The sequence below is a fragment of the Bombyx mori genome, chromosome 14 (assembly GCF_030269925.1).
Source record: "Bombyx mori chromosome 14, ASM3026992v2".
NCBI lineage: Eukaryota > Metazoa > Arthropoda > Insecta > Lepidoptera > Bombycidae > Bombyx > Bombyx mori.
This window is the reverse complement of record NC_085120.1, coordinates 7,414,207-7,434,726: the sequence shown is the minus strand read 5'-3', so window position 1 is coordinate 7,434,726 and position 20,520 is coordinate 7,414,207. Positions and strand designations below refer to the sequence as shown.

At 37.2% G+C, this 20,520-nt stretch overlaps 2 protein-coding genes across 15 annotated transcripts in view; one reads left to right on the top strand and one right to left on the bottom strand.

The window, feature by feature from the left end:
* LOC101744163 (U8-agatoxin-Ao1a) overlaps positions 1–15,988 on the top strand; it is a 74,325-nt gene extending 58,337 nt beyond the window's left edge. For 8 of the 14 annotated variants that reach the window (XM_062672126.1, XM_038015479.2, XM_062672128.1 and 5 more), the window contains 3 exons: positions 11,608–11,716; positions 14,218–14,296; positions 14,859–15,988. In XM_062672126.1, the coding sequence (XP_062528110.1) occupies positions 11,635–11,716; positions 14,218–14,296; positions 14,859–15,021 (324 nt within the window). In that variant the 5' untranslated portion in view covers positions 11,608–11,634 and the 3' untranslated portion in view covers positions 15,022–15,988. Of the gene's footprint in view, positions 1–11,069; positions 11,236–11,607; positions 11,717–14,217; positions 14,297–14,858 lie in introns of those variants that run through there. The other 6 variants (XM_062672129.1, XM_062672130.1, XM_062672121.1 and 3 more) reach the window with 2 other exon arrangements.
* LOC101737331 (uncharacterized) overlaps positions 1–20,520 on the bottom strand; it is a 155,563-nt gene that overhangs the window by 132,965 nt on the left and 2,078 nt on the right. The gene's annotated exons all lie outside the window — the stretch shown is intronic.

The following is a 20,520-nucleotide window of genomic DNA, read 5'->3' as shown; positions in this document are numbered from 1 at the left end:
TTGATACGACGTAATTTTTTTACTTGGTATTTATTTACCTAGAATACGAGTAGCAACACCCCATCTCTTCCTATGGCTGTAATAACGGGCGAGAATGAGATTAAAACGTTATCTGAGTATCATATCACATACACATATGACATACTACGAATAATGATCGGTATATAATTTTGGTAAGATGTCTTCGTACCATTACCATTTCTCCTATTTTTCCCGAGAAATTGTCATATATTTTCGGAACAGGAGTCATTTTACTATACAATGAGGTTGGGATTCCATGTCTCAAAAGTGGAATTTACATTATGTTTATGGGTTGTATTAATCATTTATCGTCGAGTGAGCCGTGAACTTGTTTACCCAACTTCAAAGAAATCTTACCCACGTGAGTAATACATGATATATGATCATGATAACCCAACAGTTTCGACTTTTGCTTCAAATTTCAAACGTACCAGCCTTCGGTTTGATAATACTTTTTATTATTTTTATTATTATTGTTATTATGTATTGTACCAATAAGTAAATTGTACTCTTCTACTCACTTATGTAAAGCTCTCCCTTTTTAAGAACGGCTAGCTGGTAGATAACTCAATTGTTGAGTTAAGCTCGCCATTTTATAACTTTCTGTGTATACAATAAAGAATAAAGAAGATACTTACAATATCAAAGACTCTTAAAGGTGCCTATGCTTAGATAGAACACGTTTTCGTCCAAACACAGCAAATCTCTGCTTTGTATGTGCTTAAGCGTACTATTTGGAGATTTGCGAAGATTCATGACACCGTTCGTATTACGCGTGCACCAAGCATTTGAATAAACCGTCGTTTGCATTCCCCTTGTGTGTGGGAGTGTTCACAATATTCTCGGATCGGAACCAGATGCTTGGGTCTATGAAATAAATAAAAGAGGATGTATCATAAAAATGATCGATAATACCAGTAGACTATGTAGTCGTCGTGGCCTAACGGATAAGACGTCCGGTGTATTCGTGTTGAAGCGATGCACCGGTGTTCGAATCCCGCAGGCGGGTACCAATTTTTCTAATGAAATACGTACTCAACAAATGTTGACGATTGACTTCCACGGTGAAGGAATAACATCGTGTAATAAAAATGAAACCCGCAAAATTATAATTTGCGTAATTACTGGTGGTAGGACCTCTTGTGAGTCCGCGCGGGTGGGTACCACCGCCCTGCCTATTTCTGCCGTGAAGCAGTAATGCGTTTCGGTTTGAAGGGTGGGGCAGCCGTTGTAACTATACTTGAGACCTTAGAACTTGTATCTCAAGGTGGGTGGCGCATTTACGTTGTGGATGTCTATGGGCTCCAGTAACCACTTAACACCAGGTGGGCTGTGAGCTCGTCCACCCATCTAAGCAATAAAAAAAAAACAAAAAAAAAAAAGACTTTGGCATGTTCATTGTTCAAATTCAGTAAAAGCATATTGAAAATTCAACAAGGAAGGGTGGATAGCACAAGACCATGCAAGGTCACCAATGCGGTGGACCGACCAAATTAAAACCACAGTAGGAAGTCCCCTAAATGAGTGCAGGATGTCTCGCGATGTCCAACCATCATTCCCTGCCTCGAGCAGGGAATGATGGTTGGACATCGCGAGACGCATCAGGTCTAGCCCCTCCTGCACTACATAACAATCAAGCCCACTCTGTCAAGAGTAACACGATTGAGAAGAAGTTCAATAAAAAGACCCGCAAGAGACTATCGTGATTGCGAACAAAATTAGAACGGCTTCTAACCTATCGGATATTCCAAAATTCAGTTCTTCATAAGGAATTTCCGAGTAAGCGCCTCAATGAACACCAGGTTGTAAAATATTTTACGCTCTACGCGCATATTGGGAGACTTAACGATTTTTTGCGACCTGTATAATTTGTGATTCATTTGACTTTTCACGTACGATTCATCATATCCAAAGGGATTTGCAAATTATGTGTTTTTAATTATTTTTTCGTGTATATTCGTATATTTTCGTGTATTTCGTATATTTAATATTTTTCGTTTCTACAAAGACAGCAATTGATAAGTACTGATTGCAAATAAACACGTAGCGCCATAACTTCCGTCCATGAACATCCTGCATGTAGCACCAACTGGATGGTATGCTCTTCAGTAAAAATAAAATGTTATATGTACATATTTTTTTTTATTCAAACTTCTTATTATAATATATTATATATGTCAGATTGGTAGGAAAGGAATGTATAAAAAGAGTGGAACGTAACTTTAAGATGTGAGTGAGAGAAAACGATAAGAAAGGGAAAAGAGAATGACAGAGGAAAAGGAAGATGGCGAAGACGGTTAAGGCGTAAAAAAGGTGCTAGATAATTTTTTATTATAATAACAGAAGATTTTGGAACAGAAGAAGTTTCATTTTTGCGCTGCGATCCCTATTCTACATATACCTATATATACTTCATGACAAAAATAGAAGTGGTAGTAATAGCGTAAAGAAAATTAACACACTTTAGCCACACATATATGTATGTACCACAGAGCCCATTCTCGTGATCTGTCCAGCATAGGAGTAAAGGCATCTTAAGCTCCTCAGACAAACCGGTACAGACTGGTAGTTGCTGAGCGTGGCCGTAATCCTCGAGAGCGAGGTAGCTTGGTCCAGATCCGTGTCATCCAACAATCGAGTGCGGGTAGTTAAACGAAAAAGGGTTTGATCAAGGTAGTGATTGCTATTTTTGGGATCAGAATTTTCGCTAAAAGTGAACAACAGAATGTTTTCAGTAACTTGAGTGAAAAAAACAGGCCAAATTTATGATCAATCATTATTTAATATGAGAAAAATAACCTAAAAAATTAATAAAAAATACCCTAGTTTACCCTTGGTTAGAAACTGTTCCAGTCCATGGTCCATTTGTCGACGACTTACAAGACTCTGAAACTTTTACACACAGTAACGATCGGATTAAGAAGTTCGATAAATTTATTTCTTTCTCTCTAACAATTTCCGATACAATTCAGAAATATTTAATGTTCGTTGTTAGTAAAAGAATTGTTCAAATTATTACATGGATATACTTGTGTTAAAGCTACGAAAAGTAAGCCAAGACTGTATAGAGTCAAAACTTTCAAACTAGTAATGACAATGTGACGTAACACTCACGACATAAGAACTTTACATCATCGCTTCCGCCGGTCTCGCTTCGCTATACCCCAAATACGTGCAAAATAGATCAATATTGATCTTAGCTTAGCTTAGCCGTTCAGGTCAGTGATATGACCTTACTCAAAAGAGTTAAACATATAAAGATATTTTTTATTGTGTTTGTAGACATTATTAAAACAATTTTTACGGTTTGATCTCCCTTTTTTATTTTCTTATTTCAATTAAGACCACAAAAAACCTTAAAGTACTCGAAACTTCAGCAATTAATAAAATCGCAATATTAAACGCAAGACGTATGTATTGTTGTTGTTGTTGTTGTAGTCCTAGGATACCCGCTGGTACATACGGTCCTCACAAGTTGTTTCCACTTGACCCTGACTTGTGCTTGTTCCTTGACATTTACGTGAACCATAAAATCAGTTTTAATTATACATATAAGACACATAATTCTACCTAAAAAATCTAATAAAATCTAGAGTTTATCAATTTCATAATTTAAGTGAACCTGTCCATAAAAGTAAATTCTACAAACAAAAATATCATTAGACAAGGAAATTTTATTAATACACAAAAACACCTCCGTGCCGTAATCAACATCGGTTCGGGAGCTTTTATCTAAAATTCAGGTCTATAAAGGAACGTGAAAAACAAAGAAGGCCAGCTCTCTATATTGCGCACTCTTTGCGAGATAAAATCGGGTTTTTGGCATGCATATACCTTCCTAAATTGCCTACACGACGGGGAATTTTTGGGTAGCATTTCGTTCCATTTAAATTTTAAACTTTCTGTTCACAGGGATGTTAATTCTATTTCAGTACATGTTCTGGTGACAATTTCTAAATTATATTCTACGTAAATTAAATTATATCAGCAATCCAATCCTCACATAACCTCTCACCTTTCAAGGACGACAACTTAATAACGAACGGCAAATCTTAAAACAGTCCATAATTTTATTAATTCGAGTTGATTAACTTTCCAAACTATTGATATAGACACTGCCGGATCGCCAACAAATTGGATCCAAGGCGAAATGCAATTACGCGATATGGCCATATCCGGTTTAGAGATTAGACTACAGTTAAATTACCTTTCTAATTAAAATGGATTTGATTCTACATTCAATGAAGAAAACCGAACTGGGTTGAAATGATCATACATACGTATTTAAATCACTATGATTTTTAAACAAAATTTTATATTTATACATACTGTGAACTCGGAGTTTTTGTAAGGAAATAAATAAAAATATGTATATGTCGGATTGGCTGGTTCTGTGGAATTTTTAAAATGATGACGTCAGCGTTTGTGACGCCATTTTCTTCATCATTACCATTGCCTTCTATAGTGATAGTAATTAAGAATTACTTTTCCAATAATTTCCATTTATTACATTTAAAGTGTACAAAAATAACAACAGAGAGCTCCGTTCCGTTCGGCTGCTCGAACCGGAATGCTATGTGCGACAATAGTCACTCGTATTCGTAGTAGAAAATGGGGGTAGCTTAGTCATGAATTCTCTTGAATACCGTCTTAAGCCGTTTGTTGACATGCGTGGCATTCAGGAAACAGTTAATGTTAACTATTTTTAGTTAACTTAATGGTAATGCTGCGCCGACATATATAAATATGGAATAGCATCGTGTATAAAAATCATATTCTCAGAAAAATATAAATTTCCATAACTGCTGGTAGGGCGCGTTGTAATTCAGAATGGGTAGGCGCTACCAGATTGCCTATTTCTGCCATGATGCGCAAATTTATTGTAATATATATACCTAGTCAGGTCATAAATTCTGTCACATGTTTAATGTAAAATAATTGAAACAAGTTTATTCATTATGTAACCATTCATATACCAAAATGAACTTAACAAAACATAGATTCTTATGACACTAAAGTTTATTCAAAATGACCTCCGTGATTTTGAATACAAGCCTTCAATCTGCGCGGCCAGTCGTCTATGGCAGCACGAACGAGGTCCATATCAATATCGACGGCTGCCTTAATCAAGAATGTCTTGAGTGACTCCAAATTGGGATGAGGCTTTGAGCACGCCTTTTCCTCCAAGTGTTGCCATATCTTGAAATCTAACGGATTCAAATCTGGACTGGAGGAGGGCCAGTCTTCGTGTCGGATGAAGTCGATTTCACGAGCCGCCAGCCAGTCTTGTGTGCTCTTCGCTCTATGAGCTAGCGCCGAATCTTGTTGGAATACCCGTGCCTGTCATTGAACATGGTATGAGAAACAGGTTCCACAAGGTTCGTCAGGACTGTATTTTGATACACAACTGCATTCGTTTTTACACCTTTCTCACAAAAATGTACCTCTGTTAAGCCCCAATAAGAAACTCCCAACCATACCATGAGCGAGGATGGAAAATGACCTCGTTGGACACGCGAAATACGGTTGCTCGCTTCTTCACTACTGTGTGCGTACACCTTATCATTTTGTTTGTTGTAGCTCTCTTCTACGGTAAAAAATTTTTCATCCGAAAAAAGAATTTCCCGATATTTTTTTCCCGCGTACCGCTTCAACAAAGCGCGGCATCTCTTCAGTCTCAGGTCCATTAGACGAGCATTCAAACGATGTCCTGTTTTTCTTCGATATGCCCGAAGCCCTAAGTCTTCATTTAACACCATTTTCACCGTGGTTCTGCTTAACCCCATCTGAAGGGCCAACAGTTTCTGCTTACGTTTGGGATTTCTTTGAATTCGCGCCTTCACAGCTTTTATCACTGCTGGAGTCCTAACAGACCGAGGGCGACCACTTCTTGACCTGTCATCTACACTAGAGTCTTCATTGTATCGTTTGATGGTACGATAAACGAATCTTTTGGTTATATTCAAATTTTTCAGTATGTTAAAAATTTGAATTGGCGCGTAACCGCAACGATGCAACGCAATAACTGCAACACGGTCTTCTTTAAGCGTCCACTCCATATTTAAAAATGAGTAAAATTCTAAAAGTCTACATTTTTATTTTCATGAAAAATTCGAAATTCGAATTCAACAAACTTTTTTGTAGCCAGCATTCTAAAAGAAAAGTTTTTACTGTGTGACAATACTTATGACCTGACTAGGTAATAACAATTTAGATTTTATATGTAAATATAATCAATGTTGCTCCTGAGCGAAACTGAACTTTATTATCGTTCGACTCGAAGGCTTATAATTACAAAGTTCGAGTTCCAATAGCTTTTAATACGACGACCTGGTATTAGATGATCAGTTTTCGCAAAATCTGATATATATGCAGGAGCGTACTCAGAAACTTACACATTAGAGGAGAATACTTTAATATTTTTATGATCCGCTAACAAACTTGTAAGTTTCACATCAAGACTAGAAAGTAAAGGTAAAGAAGTACCTTATTCATTAAAATACTATTTTACCGAAGGGTTCTACTCAGAACTTGAGACACTTTAGTGAACTTCATCGCTTATACTAGATGTTTAGACTTTTTTATTCGTCTTTGCCAAAAACTTAGCTACCAAACTACTTTTGTGCTGAAAGCGCTTAAAATGCCTATTTTAAATAAATAATAAATACGGGTTTCAGTCTTGTACGTTAGCAATATGAGAAATATAATGAAATCGTCGTTAACTGATACTAATTAATATAGTATTTCGTAGTCGTCGTGGCCTAAAGAATAAAACGTCCGATGCATTCGTATCTAGCGATGCACCGATGTTCGAATCCAGTAGGCGGGTATCAATTTTTCTAATAAAATACGTACCTAACAAATGTTCACGATTGACTTCCACGGTGAAGGAATAACATCGTGAAATAAAAATCAAGCCCGCAAAATTATAATTTGTGTAATTACTGATGGTAGGACCTCTTGTGAGTCGGCACGGGTAGGCACCACCACTCTGCCTATTTCTGCCGTGAAGCAGTGATGCGTTTCGGCTTAAAGGGTGGGGTGACCGTTGAAACTATACTGAGACCTTAGAACTTTTATGTTAAGGTGGGTGGCGCATTTACGTTGTAGATGTCTATGGGCTCCAGTAACCACTTAACACCAGGTGGGCTGTGAGCTTGTCCACCCACCTAAGCAATAAAATTAAAATTAAACTTGTATCAATGTCCAAATAAAACTAAAACCCTGAGTTCGGTCTTTAGCTAGGAACTATAATTAAATTGGGCGTCAGGTAGTCCGGTTTAGCAGCAACGTTGGGGTTAATTTGGCCTAGACTTGTTAGTACTTACGCTTTGTTTTTGCTGTGTACATATCGACGCTTGAAAGGCAAACGTGACTAAGCGACAATAACTGCTTTATACATAAATGATAAGCAATAACCATATTCGATGCGCAAAAAAAAATATTTCTAGGCCTATTAAAATCATTTCCATCCTACAGCTGGTCTGGCCGTCTGGTGTAGTAAGTGACATGGTCACTACACAAGGGGGTCGCGGGTTCGAATCCCGCCAAGGGAAGATATTTGTATGATAAATATAAATGTCTTTTCCAGGGTTATGGATGTCTATTAAATATATGTATGTGTATAATAATAATATTACATTTATATCCGTTATCTGGTACCTGTAACACAAGTTCTTTACGAACTTATCACGGGACCAGTTAACGTGGCGTGATTGTTAGTAAATATTTATTTATTTATTTATTTACAGCTAGATTCGTTATAATAGAAATTTTTCAGGTATTTCAACTTTAAATTAGTCTAGTGTAAAATTCACGCATTGTCGCTTAGTCACGTTTGCCTTTCAAGCGTCGATATGTATATCGAGAGGTGAAAAGCTATTTGGTTTAAGCGACATTTCGGCTAATACGCGACATTTATCTTTGTAATTAAAGGTGCATTTTATTTGGTGTTAGTATCAAGAATTCGATGTTTTTAATAATTGAAGTTCAATCATGTTTATCTGATTCAAATAGCTGAAGATTTGTTTGTTTTTTCATGATATTTTTTCCAAATTTTAATCTTTAAATGGCTCTCCTGTAAAGTTGCAAAAATGTCGGCTAAACCTATCCAATACCAATAGCCTTTCACCCGTCGATATGTTGAATTTGAAAAAAAACTTATGATTAAAATTTGTGAAAAGCATATATTTGGAATATCTCAAAGTGAAATGATACAGTGATGCATTTTAATATAACTTCAAAGTTATAACATAGAAATGGCACGTACAGGTTATTACATAAGATACGTTTATATCTATGTATAAAATATGAAAGGCCGGCCTTATCCTCTAACTTTAGAAACTCGGCGTGAGAGTGTGTGTGAGCAATTAGAGAAATGCTTAAATAAGGAAAATCTAGCCCTCATTATAGCTTCCACTTTACTTTCAACCTTAGTAACAGGATTAAATGATGGCAAACCCTACTATTTTAGTTACTACATATAATTACTTACTATACTCTGATTTGAGGCGGTTTGCCACTGGGGGTCCAAAAAATACGTCCTTTTTTTCCTACCTATGCTGATAGCCTTGAGAGGCTATTTCAGCTTCTCCTTGACGTGTAACTGAGCTCACGGGGCTCAAACCGGAGTGTTGCTAACACTGGCCTCAGCAAGGGCAGTGCTTCCGACGTCGACTGTTTACCATTCGGTCCACAGGATCGGGTATGTAATTACCGGCGCTCACGACAAGAGGGTTTTCATGTTGTGCCGCCTTCTCAAAGTGATACGTCCGGTAGTGTTCTAATCTCCATCGGTTTCGATCCAGCGGTGATGAATCACTGCTTAGGCTAACTTTGGGTAAGTCGCTGGCAGTAACAGTCGCATTCACTGCTCTCACATCCAAACGGGAAGGTGACAAAATATTTGATAACTTTGTTATGACTAGTGTTAATGTTCATCTTGTGGGACGATAATTGCGATTTGACGAATTTGGTTTGGCTTAAAAATGAGTGCTTTAGCAACAATGGGTAAGTTCCAACTGACGTGTTTAATTCAGCGGCAAAGTTTTCACATCACATTCCAGTATTTTAGTCAACATTTCAATAGGATTTCAACTTGGATTTCGCGTTTGGAACATGGCACCATGATTCACACTATGGTCTCGGTGCGTGGCTTCGGTAATCGCTTAATTACAAATTAACTAAAAACTATTTACAAGTTAGTAAAAATGTTGAACAAAACTGAACTAATACAAATGACAGTTAAAACAAAAAGTCCAAAATAGAAATGAACTTTAATTGAGTTCCGATATATGTATATGAAAAATTTACAAATATAAACATTTAAACATTCAATAAGTCTATCGTAATCAATAAACCTATTAAAAAATTAGATGGCTGTCAAAACTTATTATAAAAATATGTAATTTCTTATCGCTTTGCTTCTAAGAAATATCTGGATGTTTCATCAAAACTAGAAATCAAAAGATAACTTCAGTGAAAAAAAACACAAAAATATTAAATCTGCCAGTTCAGAAAATCGAAATTGTAAGTGGACCATAGAAATAATTTGTGGTATCGAAATCAGATTTACGATTAAAATACAGACGTCCCACGCCAATATTCAGGCGTTGAGCCGTAGATACGATTAAACAGGTTATGCGGTGATCAAAGGGAAATAGTTAGGGCCAGTTTGATTACTTGGGCGTCCTTTGATTTAACATTTCGAAGCGTGAAATCGCGGTTTCGAACTCAGTTAATTCCGAGATATTCCTGAAATATAAGGCGCAAATATTAGAGTTCTGAATTATTATATTACAAATTCTTTTTAGTTTGTATTGTGTTTCGGAAATAAATTTGAATTCTTGATTTTATTTAATTAGTTTAGAAAACTAATTACCAGTTAGAAAACTAATTATGGAAGCAAAATTATTAATAATAATTATTATTATTTTACATTGTCTATTCGTATGTATATATGGTATTTGTGTATGTATGTGTATGAATATATATACATTTCACTGGGTTGGTACACTGCGCGTAATTCGTTTCCAAATTTTTTTTGTCCACCTGATGGTTGTCCGGAAGAGATCGCTCTTAGCGGTAAGGTTTTCGCGAATCGTACACATAATCAAAACTGCTTTTGGGTAGTTTTAATTATAGATACATTTATGTGGACCGCGGTCTTAAGTGTTGTGCAGAATTTGCAGCATATTTCTACCTACTTCCTGCCCTCTTGTTTCTGCATGCTGTCTGCCCGTACGGGTAGGTTCCGGTTATCTTGCCCTTTTCGGTAGCTTTCGTGTATTCAAGGTCGACTTAGTTACTAAGTAAAATAAAACCAATTTACGAATAAGGCCACGGTACGACGCACTACTTGAATCCAAGTGGCCATAAAGCTACAATTGAGAAGACACGTGACTCACATTTTATAGTTCTTGGTGGGACAGTAACACAGTTGAGTGACGTTAAGCTGTATTACTGTGAAAGCGTTACTGTGTCCTTGTACGTGAACTACGTAAATACGGAAAGTACTGAAAATATATAGTTTTTGGAAAACTTAACACGAAGTTTTTGTTGCCCTTTCCTGTAAGATGGCACATTAAGCAGTTATATAATAAATAGTTTTAATATGACTTGTTATAAAAAATATAGTCTGTGGCTGTGGACCTGACGTTTGACCTCCTTAGAAATGTTCGGCAATTAGGCCAAATTAAGATGGCTGTTAGCTTAGGTTCTTAGATTTATTTACTTTAACCTGGGAAGGTTAGAGTAGGCTTCACTCTACCTCTTTGTTTTTTCCAGTAGCTCACAAACCATCTTGAGACATTGTGGCAAATTCTCAACTGTATTGTCTAATAACGACTGTCACATCCTTGAGGCCGGCATGACGGCTTCGCAAAATAAATGTGCAGAATGGTAGTTTTGCCGTAATTATTATAGGCACTATCACATAGGTCGCTCAAAACGTTGGTCGCATTTCATATTTGCAAATGATACGCTGGGCATCATGTTTGTGTTCCTTTTGACGTCAACTCTTCTCAGTCTGTCGCTAAGCGCCATTTCAGATTTCGCTGTTCCACGCTTTGCCAGGAGGGAACTCAGAAAACATATTCCTGCGCCGTCTATAGTCTTCTGATTAAGTTGTCTACGGAGTCCAAGACAATTCGCCTTCCGGAAACGTGAACTACATCGGCCAGGGTTCCCGCAATTCGTGCCTACCAGTGATTTATGGTTGGGTTTAAAATAGTATATCTCAGATATAGATCACAGGCTATCATGAACAGAAGTTGATGTATTTTTTTTTCTTTCTTACTGATGGTATGTGTACCTCTTGTGAGTCCACACGGGAACGGTAACACCACCCTACATATTTCTACCGTGAAGCGTTTCGATTTGAAAGGTGGGGTAGCCGTTGTAACTATACTGAGAACTTAGAACTTATATCTCAAGGTGGGTGGCGCATTTACGTTGTAGATGTCTATGGGCTCCAGTAACCACTTAACATCAGGTGGGCTGTGAACTCGTCCAACAATCTAAGCAATAAAAATAAATAAACATTGAAGTAGATGATTAAAAGTTGATGTGTTGTTGTGTTTGTTGTAGGAAAGCAGCGGAAGGTGCGTAGGCAACATGCCGCGCGCCGGCGCCTTTCTTCTGGCGCTTGCGGTCGTCCTGCTAGCAGAATGGGCTCATGCCTCTTATATTGATCCCGGTGAGTGGAATCTTCTAACGTCACATCCGGGACAAATACGACGCGCTGTTTAGCTTTTTACTGGCACAGGCAACAACTCTTTACTGGTGGTAGGACCTCTTGTGAGTCCGCGCGGGTAGGTACCACCACCCTGCCTATTTCTGCCGTGAAGCCGAAATGCGTTCGGGTTGAAGGGTGGGGCAGCTGTTGTAACTATACTTGAGACCTTAGAACTTATATCTCTATTATATTAAGGTGGGTGGCGCATTTACGTTGTAGATGTCTATGGGTTCCAGTAGCCACTTAACACCAGGTGGGCTGTGAGCTCGTCCATCCATCTAAGCAATAAAAAAAAACGCAGGCTTATCTTGGGAGATTAGTGGACAAGCGTAGGGCTCGTGTGATATTAGACCCATAGACATCAAAACGCCGCTGCCCGTTTTGAAGCATGAGGCGGAGACTACTGTTAACGTCTGTCTCACCCTTCGAACTGGAACACAAATAACTCCTTCGCAACAGTCATAGCAGGATGGTTATTCATATCCATTATTTTTCCAATATCAAAATGGTTTGACAACATTTTGCTTTTCTGTTATTTAGAGTTAGGTAACAAAGCTCTAAGGTTATTTCAAGTTAATCTATACTAATATATAAATCTACAGTGGTTTTTACGGATATTTTGTTATAAATACTGAACCATGCATCCGATTGACTTGAAACTTGGTATCCATGTAGAAAATACATGTACTTAATGGATAGGCTAATATTTATATGAGTGTTGGCCTCCCTACACCAGTTGAAGGGGCGTTAATGATGAGAATCTGTGGGGGTGAGAAATAATAATGGTAATTTTAAATGCCCAGCGAAGGGGACGGGTACAGCTAGTATTACAATAAAATTAGACGTGAACCTCACAAAACGATTTAAATTAACATTAGGATTGTAATGACTGTGAACTCAACTAGGCAACTATGGTAAATAAATAAAAAGTTAGCTAATTAGCCCCCGTAAAAACATTTACATTATTCGGCCCTTAAAAACATTTACATTATGAGGAAGCAATTTTATTTACTCTTTGATTCTCAACAACGCTTAAATATTTTGACTTGAGATTATCTCAAAGCGTTCAAAGTTATTTCAACGATCTCAATCCTTCGTTTAAATACGATAAAATTCCTTCTTCGGGATATTACGAAGAGAATTTAACGGGGAAACTCCAAGTACAACCATAAATCAAGTAACTCTAACATTTCGATGAAAAACAGTAAAACAAAATCAACTCATTGAGAAAGATAAACGTAATCCGGTGACTGTAAATATTTGTTACCGAGTTGCTTATAAAATGTAATGATGTCAACAACTTGAGGAGAGAATAAATATTTATTTATCGAACGCGCATCATTTAATATAGAAATGGTTATTTTTGTTTCCTGAAATTCAAATTCAAATTCAAAATCATTTATTTCAACTTAGATGTCAGCATAACACACTTGTTGAATGTCAAAATATAAATAACAATGTTAACTCTACCAGTATACCAAATAAAGTGCAACATAGTATAGTTATTTGCTCTTGTATCGTGTGAACTTTTTGGTACCCATAAAACTGAACATAGAACATACTAGCTTTGGTCCGTGCAGGTTCATTGTTCTCCGCATTGCCTTTACTCTTCAAGCTTAGCTGACAAAGTTTATTTTAACGAGAAATTTTGCTGTACAAATAAAATAACACAGTATAACCTTCACATGAGTCGGAGAACAAATAACTACTTTAATATAAACTGGAAAAAAAATGTGTATTTACAAGCAAACCATAAATAACTGCCCATAAGGCAAAGTCATGTAACGGTGATTCCCTAATTCTGACTGGATGCTGTTTTACGCGTCATTATATCTATCGGAAATAAAGCAGGGCAATGATTAAGATTAATCTGGTCATCGGTTCTGTGCTGTAGCTCACAAAGTCTTACAATGTCATAATTATATAGGTATCACAAGGCGAACTTCTAAGAGTGTAGTTATTTTCAAACTGGAAAGTTTTAGTAAAACAAAAGCAATAAAACAAAGCATTGATATGTTTTTAATTTTTAAACGATCAAAGTTTCTATTTGCAATTTTATCTCCGAAAATCGGCAGCAAAGTGTTGCAAGCAGCCAATGTTGACAAAATAATACTTTAAAGTCGAATACTAATTATTTAATTAATAATTAAGCCTACAACTGTTTACCGAGGAAATCATCATGAAAATAAAAATAATTATTTTATGATAATTAATCATGTTTGAATCAGCTGGTACCGCGGCGACATTGTCCTAAAATGCATGCTATGCCATAATTATTGCCAATTGTATTCGAATCGCTTTCTGTTCGTGTCATCCTTGCGGCCTATTTCTGCGAACCAGTCATCTCCAACCTCAACAAGAGACCTCAACCTCAAGACTTAACATAATAAATCACTATCATAATATTGCCGGCCTTATTATTAAGCTTTGCTTAACTTACACTTAAATGCAATATTTAACAGGAGACGATGATCTGGAAGTGAACTTGCCTGACTACGGGGAGGATCCAGCCGATTTGCAGTTGTTACAGGATGTAGGGAAGTGAGTCTTTTTTTTTATATTCCTACTAGTCCAAAAGAAACGGGAGTAACAATTAGTTATCGCAGGTAAAGGAATGCATTATTTGTTTATAATGTACACATTAGTAGTAGACGCAGATGTTGTCAGGCTTTAAAAATAAATAAATAAAACACAGATCGCCTCGACGCCACCTACCAGATTGAATTAAAAATCTAAATTAAATAGAGACCTGTTCAAAAAACAGAACAAGATCAGTTCAATGACTAACATGCGCACAGAAGAAATACATATATTTAAATAGATAATTATCTTTGTTCAGCCGTGTTTTATGTGCAAATTATGTTATCGCACCAACACGTGACAAACGTCCTTGTATATGATAAATGTAATAACTTTTATTACCCGTTTAGTTTACAACGTTTATTAGTTGAGAAAAGTTAATAAAACACGACTGTTTTTTTGTGTTTATTGTTTTTTCTACTTTGTGTTATGTTTACGTTTGATTAAAAGCATGCACCCCATCGGCACATTTCCCGAAGCACGAACACGAACTTAGGCTAGCAATTCCGTGATGTGGTTTCAGACGATCGTCGCTGATCTACGTTTTCAGGCGTGCCTGTGTGCGGCGCGGCGGCAACTGCGACCATCGACCGGGCGACTGCTGCCACTCGTCCTCCTGCCGCTGTAACCTCTGGGGCTCTAACTGCCGCTGCCAGCGCATGGGGCTCTTCCAGAAGTGGGGGTAGGAGACAACGACCGGAGCTCCTCTGAAGCGGCGACCAACTCCAGCCAGCCGACTTGACCGCCGCTCCACCGGAAGCCACAACATTCGCCAACACAAAACGGACCCGTTGCGTTCTTATTTTCCCGTTCTATTCCTTCACATAGTCCTTAATTATTTAAGCAGTTCAATTTAGTTAAATTCAAATTAAAAAACAGGGACTTATATTTTAGTTTTGAAATATTTTTGGAACACTTATAAATGTACAAAAATTTTGAAAATGAAATTCGGTTTAATTGTTGTTTTCGTTTTGTTAATTCGCGCTTGCTCTGGTTGATCGAGTGTCCGCTTACGTGGTTGGGCAATCACCCAGCCTTATTGCCCAATCAGTACGCCCTGACGCTTGTACTCGGTCAAACAGACCCCGGCAACTGCCCCCGGCGAGGAGTCTTATTATTTTCTTTACTCCTGTTTCCGTTTTCCTTGAAGATTCGCAAGCTCGGAGGCAGTTCCACTATTCTATCATATGTATGTATGTAGAGTTAAGTAAGCTAACAGTAGTTGAGTAAATCAGTAGAAGCTAAATATTGGTGGTAAACTTATGTCAATAGGAAGTAGATGACATTACAAAATAGAAAAAAAAACTAAATAATCATAAATGTTTTAGTCTATAAGTGAATATCGATTTAAATGAAACTTGGTGAAGAAACACGCCTTTGGATAACATCGTCACATGTATTTGCGATTGGCAACTTAGGTTCTTAATATCTATTTAATGTCAATACATAATACATATAAAATAATGGAATTTTGAATGTATGCGACTCTCGTACAGGGGGTATAGATATGTATGGTATTGCAGCCTAGTAGAAATCTTCTATACGTAGCTTCTTATTGTACGTTCCTGAAAACGGAATATGATAATTTACTTATTACTTGTAATGGAATATGGAAAATGATTAATATATTAATAAATGTTTATGAACTACAAATTTGTTTCTGTTAATTTACAATACCAGTCATGAGGTAATCAATAAGGAAAAGCCACTGAATCATTTAGTAATGCCTTCTTGAAATTTTAGTTTGTATGTACAAACTAGATTGAAGACTCAGACTGAAACTTTCCTCCTTCTTCAGTCGTGCCCTATTGTGACTGTATTTCGCTTTTTTAAATATGGGATAATAAGTTCTCGGCCAATATTGTGTTGAGTAGCTACCGGACCTTTTTTTAAAGCTGAGGAATCCGTTTGCGGATACCCGGTCGTGGAAGGTAACAGACCGGGTTAAGTCGGACTCCGGCGCCTCCAGAGAAGAAAAGGGAGAAGAGAAAGACCGACGTCCTCTTCCCCCTCCAATTCCTTCCAGGAGACTACGCTTTGAGGAAGGCACGTGAGGGACCCACCCCGCCAAACCGACTACCGACTAAACCCCATCGAGCTCCACCACACCGTCTAGACGAAACCTACGGTACCGCAGTGCGCGTCGAAAGTCCGCCTTCGCCGGTACCCGTCCTGGTGATAGGACGGGATTGTATCTCCGGGAAAATCCCGAAGGACGTCGTCTCCGGAGAGACAACACAGGCACCGCAGAGGAGCTACCTTGGGCCGCTTTCCCACCGGACCGACGAGTACCAGGCGCCTCTGTACCCGAGTAGTTACCGAACAACAGATATCATAATGATAAATCCATCACTCACCTTGAAACGTGGGCTCAGTCTTGATTGTGCTTTACTGTTTCGCGATAGAAACGCGCAGGGTGATTTTGCCTATCGATGTGGGCTTATAAAACGCCCTACCACCAGTCGAGTGTACTTCAAAGCATTTTAACTATGCCTTTGGTATTGCCGTTGTTGCCATATGCAAAATTAGCACGAACTTGAAGAAAACGGAAAATTTAACGTATACCCCAAACTTTTTAGATACATCTTCATTAATCCTTTTGAATCCATCGGTAGACATTTTCGCTTCTCCGAAGTTCACGATTAATTGTTTCTCTTAGAGTGTTACTCGTCAGAAATAAACAGTGTAAACTTTTGAGTTAGTTGAAACTGTTGAAAATCCATCAAGTTCTTATAAAATGAAATAAGTATTACCTTCTAAAAAACTTCGCACAATTACGATAACTTTTTACTTTGTCGGTTAATCCTATTTAGCCATTATCTCTCCTAACCGAAAAGTGTAGTCTTTCAATAGATTTTATGATCTATATTTGCGTGAATGAAATAATATCAGGATAATGGTCACATTTAAGTTATTAATCACTGTGAGCTATAATTTAATAATAAAGCGAAAAGAAAAGTCTTAATAGATACTATATTCCTGTACATAATAGTTCGTTTCTTATTCGAAATTATTGTTCAATTTACCACAAGGAAATGCATTTTATTCAATTACTCAATTCCCTTAGCTCATTTTCTCATTTTCTATATACAATTATCGTCAACAGAAAAAACGAGAGCACCAAGAATATGTTCATGTATTTTGCGTGACAAAAATATAAATTGATTTCATGAAATTGCGCCGCTTCTGTTTCTACAAAAAGAAACAAAATGGCTTAGTCTCGTGTTTATTTTATTTGTTGTACAATTTCTGAAGGGAACTTTACATCTTCTGAAGGTCTACCCGGGGTTGATTAAAAACACGAACCTAAATGTTTTATGCCAAAATTATGTATAAACAATAAATTTTCTAACAACTAATTGACATGAGCAATTAATATTTAAAATTATTAACTTAGCAGTTTTTAATAAGACTAAAGTTTTTTCGATATATTAATAGCAATTTCTTTGAATATGTATGAACCAAATCGAAGGCTGTGCCTAGTTCAGTTAAATAAGAGAGTAGAAGAGTCCCACCGCAACATACGTCCATATATCTAAATAAGGAAATTAATTTAGAGTCACCCGGGACCGTCGTTATACGCACGCGGAGGCTTCGAGCGAAAATATTCGTAAATAATATGAACGCGTGCGTAAAATATTATAGAGATTACTTTGCGTGGAAAAATTGTCAGGATATTTCAAAATTAGGCATATACTTATGTAATACCAACGACTTTTAGTATGAAAGATCTCCGTGTCCAATCAATCCAATCATATTCAATCTGGAAAAATATAAAATTTTGTATCTAAGCTTTCAGGTAGTGTGTATGAGTTTTGTCACAGAAAAATGTAAAGCATTTCGTTTTGAACGACAGAAAACCATAGTAGTAGGAACTAATTCAGGTTTCGACTTGGTGTCAAAAGGGGCGGTAGCACCATCCGCGTTGGGGTATTATTGGGTTATAGTAGGTATCCTAATATTCAGTTGGATATGGACATTTGCAAATCAATCAAAGACTTAACCAAGAACGAATCCAATCTTATTAAAAGTTCAGAAGCAATATAGATATTATCCATTCACTTTGAGTTACCATTTTAGCACCAATAGGTGAGACTGCCTCTGTACTCGTACCAAGTAATGCGACTATGACAGGTGGCGAGTGCTCTGGCATTAAATACTTATTTAACACGTTCCCGCAAATATTACCACCGTAAATAAATGAAAATAAAATCAGCAGCAAATGTAAAAAATGCCAAATTGTGTATTAGTTGTAAAGAATGTGTACCCGCATAGATAAGCACTATATTCCAGCATTCCTGCGTTGCGTTTAAATTGGTAAAATACCAGTTAGATGTCCAAATTGGCGATCCAGTATCTCAATCACGACTACTAAACAAAGCGGGCTGCGGTTTCTTCTGACCTACAAATTACCATAAAAGCATACGGTCAGAATCTCAAACATCGCATTCACTACTCTTAAACTTGTCGTTTGGTATCTTCAACATTTATCAACTTCTGGACATGAATGGTGCTCATCGCGCAACTTCCTCAATCACGTTACATTGTAGCACAATCTTAGCTGACTTACCAGGCTATGTTCAAAGACTAGTACAAACTGCATGCAGTGTTAGAAGTGCTCTTCACACATCTTACACAATGGTATTACTTACGAAATGTGTGAATTTAATTAACAAATAAACTTATATTAATAGATTACAAATTAATTAAATTTATTTATTTATTTATCGTATGGCATTCGTTTACACTGCGTGGTTATAATTGAAATTTACAGTTTGTGATTAGGGTTTTATAATTGACGCAGTGTAGTTGGAACCGGGAGATCCTCAGGAGGACAGTTCGGTTGCCAGGTTGTTGCACTATTAGCACCACCCAGGGGTCACGTGTAGGGTAGCGGTGGGTAATCTCCTACGGACGTTATGCAAAAAAAAAATTGTTCGTCGCCCGTTAAGGAACAAAACACAGATTCTTGAATTCTGTTTATCTCTCCTCTCTCTCCTCTTAATTACGTCTAAAACGATAATGTCTACAAAATAACTCTTGTCACATAAACACATAATTCAGAAATTATTTTACACAAATTTATAAACATTCACAATTTGATTTTATCTTCGGTTTTCGAGACGTGAAAATGAGAAAAATAATTAAATAGGTACGATCGTAGTACATCGAATCATAAAGCTTGCGTCATTTGTATCCTGAAAAAAAATTGGGACACCCCGAATTTACTACTACATTCATATCTGCAAAGATTACATTTTAGTATTCCGAATTATGTGTGAAATCAAGGAATTTATGAAAGCCGCAAATGGGTCGTAAAACCGTGCTAAGTTGCTGATTTCCTAGGTCCTTTTAGATTCGAACTTTTATAAGACCGTTCTGCTTTTTATGGAGCCTTTGAATACCCTATTCAGAGCGAGATTGCTTCTTTAAAAAGAAATTGTTTAGAAACATTGTCACAATGTACGTTACTGCGGGTGTTTAGTGGCCAATGTTCTGTCTCATAGCTTCGGTTTTTCAATGTTCTTCGTCTTTCTCATCGAATTTAAGTTTATGCTGTATATGTTTATATGTTTATATTCTATTACGTTCACGGCCGAACAAACTCAGGACTAATCAGGTGTCCGCCGGTTCAACTAATAAATAGGTCTCAGTATAGTTAAAACGGGTGCCCTACCCTTCAAACCGAAACGCATTACTGCTTCACAGCAGAAATAGACAGGGTGGTGGTACCTACCCGTGCGGACTCAAAAGAGGTCCTACCACCAGTAAGAAATTGGTAACTGGTGGTAAAAACAAAAGGTTAAGCCCCTAACGTTGCCAATGTGCGTGAGTTGGGATAACCAATCGCCACCACCGACAACTAATAAATATTGCAATCGACCATTTTGTCGCAATTGCATTGTATAGCAACTGTTTCACCCTTTAAAACAAAAGGCACGACTGTTTTGCGGTATACATTGGTATTATCTAGTTGGGAAATTAGTGTTAGCATTTTATGACTTTTATTTGAAATCCTCGTTTTCTTCAAGTCCCAAAACCCCATTTAACAAGCATATTTCGTTGTTTGGAGTTACGAAAACAAAAGTGTCCCAATAATTTCTCTTTTGGGAGATTTTAACGTTTTATTGTCTGCCGTTGTCGAAACAGGGGCGTTCCTTGGAGAATTCAAGTCCAAAAATGTC